Genomic DNA, 3,967 nt, shown 5'->3' with positions numbered 1-3,967 from the left:
TGGGAGCAGCTGCATCTGGTGGTCAGGCTTTGTTAAGGTGGCAATTACCTACATCTCTGTGCTCTTCAGGACATGCACTAGCTCAGTTTTGGGGTGACAGAGGAAATGAGAAGCTGTTGTGAGCACCCTGCTCCTGACCACCATGGCAGAGTGATGTTGGCTGCCAAGCGATCCACCCAGAGACAGTCCTGCAAATACTTCATGCAATTTCCCTCACTGGAGGGAGAAACTGAGGCAGAAAAGAGCAATGAAATGTGATGAGGCTTTGGGATGAAAGGTATATTCATGTAACTACTCAAGAATATACGTTATGCATGAATGTGGTTTTTATAGATGTATATATACACACACACACACACATAGACGCTTGATGAACGTGCAACAAAGCTGAAAAAGTACACGAAGATAGCACCATCGCTATGTTGAGACCCAATAAAGGGTTACATACAGCAAACTCTTAACACAACAAAGTCACAATTAAAGCCTGTCGTTCATGGGACTGCCAGTTGGACGGAGATGTCATCCCGCGTGGCGTCCTCCCAGTTATTTTCAAGTGAAGCACAGAGAGCACGCTTCACTTGAGGGGAGGAATACAGAGGTCCTTTGTGTTGCGAAAGCAGATTGTTTGCCAAGGTCTAACGAACAGGGATGCAGTGTGTCCCAAGACGTGTCCAGCAAACCACAGCACCCAACGCCCCTTACGCAAGGCAGGATGACACAAGATACCGGGCTGGAGGCCTGGGAATCCTCAGAGGTGTCAGAAGAGGAAAGCGATGCCTCTTTTTCTCTGGTGTGGGGAGAAGCAGGAAAAGGAGCTTTTGGGCTGGATGTTTTGAGGTGTCAGCCATCTCAAGGGACACTTTGCTACTTGGAGAGACCAACTGGTTGGAATCAAACAGCTGCTGCTGCTGGGAGCCAAGAGGCTGCAGAAGGCTCCTACCCCCATCCTCCCACCGGTGACTGCTTACATCTCCTCCTGGATGGGCTGTCCCCTCTCCTCGATCCTGACCCTGTGCAAGTGCTACATGACACGCAGGCAGGGACCCTTCTGTTCATCTCTGCCTCCTTTCTCTTTTCTGCAGAGCTGTGATCCTGCCTACGACTTCCAGCCATGCGGATCCTGCCTGTTCTCTGTGCTCTCCTCCTCCTGGTGCTCCAGGAAGGTAAGATATGTGTTGGGAATCATGGAGGACTTGTCCTTTGTCAATATTTTGTAGGGGAAAGTGGAGGATTTTCCAGATGAGATCAGGTGTCTGTGGCATCCCCCCTGGGTCCCTCACACCCCGTATCTTTAAGGAAAGGCTCCTGGTGCAGGTTCTGCAGCTAGGATCGGAGCTGGGACCTTGTAACAAAGTTCTCATGCTCCAGGGAAGAGGCTTTGCCACCATCTCCATACCTCCTGGCCCTTGCCTTTCCGAGACAGCAACACTGGGCACAGCAGCTTTGCTGGTGAGGAGGAGGAGGAAGGTAGATCCTGATTCCACCCTCAGAGTCCTCCCTTGTGCCAGGAGGGAGCCCGCAGACACCTTGGAGACCCTCTCCCAGAGGCTGCTGTGGGATGGTAGTGAGCATCCCATCCAATTGCCATAAACAATGCCCTGATTTCTGCTGCAGTTGCCCTGCCAGGAATTCGTGGCAGGGTACAGTCAGGGCTGGGCTAATGCTGGCCATGCAGGGAGGAGAGGCTGCCCTCAGCATCCCATCAGGTCCATGCAGGAGGTCTCCTCTTTCTGCACTTGCAGGGCTGTCCTTTCCTCGAGGAATGCCCCAGGACTGTGAGCGCCGTGGGGGCTTCTGTTCTCATGGGTCATGCCCTCCGGGGATCGGTCGCATTGGCATTTGCTCCGAGCACGACTTCTGCTGCCGGATGTAAGTTCGGGGGTTCCCAAAGGGCAGGGGTTGCTGTCTGTTGGAGTTAGAGGCGAGGCTGTAGGAGAAAGAGGGGAGAATATGCAGCCCAAGGGCACGGGGACACCCCTGAGCCCTCACTGCTGCCCTGGCTGGGACAGGCACTGCCAGACCTTTCCTCCTGCAGTCGATGGTATCCCTGATGTCCTCCTGGGTCCCTGCCACTCATCTCCGAGCAGCCCTCTGAGACCACCCTGTGCCCTTGCAGCGTGCTTGGGGAAACGCTACGTGGAGGCACCAAGCACCATTAGGAGCAGCGGCAACCCTGGACAGCCTGACCACAGTCTTACAGGAATTCCTTACCCCCTATTCCCAATAAAAGGCGGTGGTTTGCATTCCTGTTGCCGAGGTGTCTGTTTTTGTCCCTGGGGAGCAGCGTGCTGGCATGTGTCTCTTTTCTCCATGTGCAGGGAAGGATTCAGTTTAGATATTAGGAAAAAAATTTTTACACTGAGGGTGGTGGAACACTGGCCCAGGTTGCCCAGAGAGGCGGTGGATGCCCCAACCCTGGAAACATTCCAGGCCAGGTTGGCCGGGGCTCTGAGCAACCTGATCTGGTTGGAGATGTCCCTGCTCCTTTTAGGGGGGTTTTATTTAGTGAGGGGCGGGGTGGGGGGAGGGGGGGGGGGCTAAAGTGGTAGCTTCTGTAGGAAACTGCTAGCAGTTGCTTCCCCTTTGTTCAGTGGACTCGGGCGGACCCGCTGCTGGCCAAGGCCGAGCCAATTGGTAGCAGAATGTTCCATGATAACACCTTTGTGATAATATATTTAAGAAGGGGAAAACAGAAAAAAAAAGAGAAGAGAAGATGTGAAGAAGCTGAGCGGGGGCAGAGGCGCAGAGGGGGAGGCGCAGGCCTCATGGGCCTTGCAGGCCTCACCCCCTGGCCTCCCGCCAGGTGGCCGACTGGGCCCGACTCGGCCCAGCCCAGCTGCAAGAAGTGGAGAGGAGATGAGATGTGAAGAGATCCTGAGAGGCATCTGCCTGCCTGTTGTGAAGAACTTTTCTTATGAGAGGAACGGCTGCAGACGCCAAGGGCAGTGAAGAAGGAGGGGGAGCAGTAATGCAGCTCCTGGCCAAGATTCCCTTGCAGCCCATGGTGCAGCCCATGGTGGAGCAGGCTGTCCCCCTGCAGCCCATGGAGGCCCACGGAGGAGCAGAGATCCCCCTGCAGCCCGTGGAGGACCCCACTCCGGAGCAGGTGGATGCCTGAAGGAGGCTGTGGCCCATGGAGGGCCTGCTGGGGCAGCTGTTCTGGAGGGACTGCACCCCGTGGAACTGCAGGAGCAGTTTCAGGAAGGACTGTGGCCCGTGGGAGGGACCCCACACTGGAGCAGGAGAGGAATGTGAGAAGTTCTTCCCCCAACTATGAAGCAGCAGAGTAAAACAACACGTGGTGAACTGACCGCAACCCCCATTCTCTCTTCCCCCCTGTGCTGCTCGGGAGGGGAGGTAGTAGAGATAATGTTAAGCTTGGGAAGAGGGAGGGGTGGGGGGAGGTCATCTTGTTCTTTGTCTCGTTCTCCTGCTGGTTTTAGTAATAAATGAATAGTTTTTCCCAAGTCGAGTCTGTTTTGCCTGTAACAGTAACTTTAAGAATCTCTCGCTGTCCTTATCTCAAACCTCGAGCCTTTTTTTCTTATATTATCTCCCCCTATTCTCTCGTAGGGTCGGGGGAGAGAGAGAGAGAGACTGCGTAGTCTGGTCCTGATCAGGGCTGAACTACGATATCCTTGCAGGGGGTTGGACGAGATGGCCTTTAGTGGTGCCTTCCAACCCTAACCATTCTATGATTCTGTGATTCTATGCTCAACCACCACAGATCATGTACTCGCTGTGCCGCTGGGTGTTGCAAGACGTGTTGCATGAGGATAACGGTGAAGATTGCAACAGCCCCCAGGAGGCACCTGAACCCCTTCCATTGCCTCAGAGAAGGATAAGGTGCAACCTCATCATCCTCACACAGATAGGTTGCTTTCTGATTGGTCAAGGAGAGATGCGTCAGCAGGAAAAAGCACATTTCCCACCTACCAGCAACAGTATAAACCCAGGGTGTTTTGCC

At 54.2% G+C, this 3,967-nt stretch overlaps 1 protein-coding gene across 2 annotated transcripts; it reads left to right on the top strand.

The window, feature by feature from the left end:
- The first annotated feature begins 816 nt into the window (after nt 1-816).
- On the top strand, nt 817-2,243 carry LOC147601173 (gallinacin-5-like). 2 transcript variants are annotated; one of them, XM_086745010.1, is made up of 4 exons: nt 817-956; nt 1,083-1,163; nt 1,743-1,869; nt 2,036-2,243. In XM_086745010.1, the coding sequence occupies exons 2-4, from the start codon at nt 1,112-1,114 to the stop codon at nt 2,049-2,051; spliced, it is 195 nt and encodes a 64-aa protein (XP_086601136.1). In that variant the 5' UTR covers nt 817-956; nt 1,083-1,111; the 3' UTR covers nt 2,052-2,243. The 2 variants fall into 2 exon arrangements, with proteins under 2 accessions (XP_086601136.1, XP_086601137.1); XM_086745011.1 differs by lacking the exon at nt 2,036-2,243 and having other exon boundaries at nt 1,743-1,873.
- Nucleotides 2,244-3,967: the final 1,724 nt, after the last annotated feature.

The sequence above is a fragment of the Chlamydotis macqueenii genome, chromosome 3 (assembly GCF_036417535.1).
Source record: "Chlamydotis macqueenii isolate bChlMac1 chromosome 3, bChlMac1.mat, whole genome shotgun sequence".
In the NCBI taxonomy this organism is placed as follows: domain Eukaryota; kingdom Metazoa; phylum Chordata; class Aves; order Otidiformes; family Otididae; genus Chlamydotis; species Chlamydotis macqueenii.
Note: the sequence above shows the minus strand (reverse complement) of the source record. Positions and strands in the feature narration are given on the sequence as shown.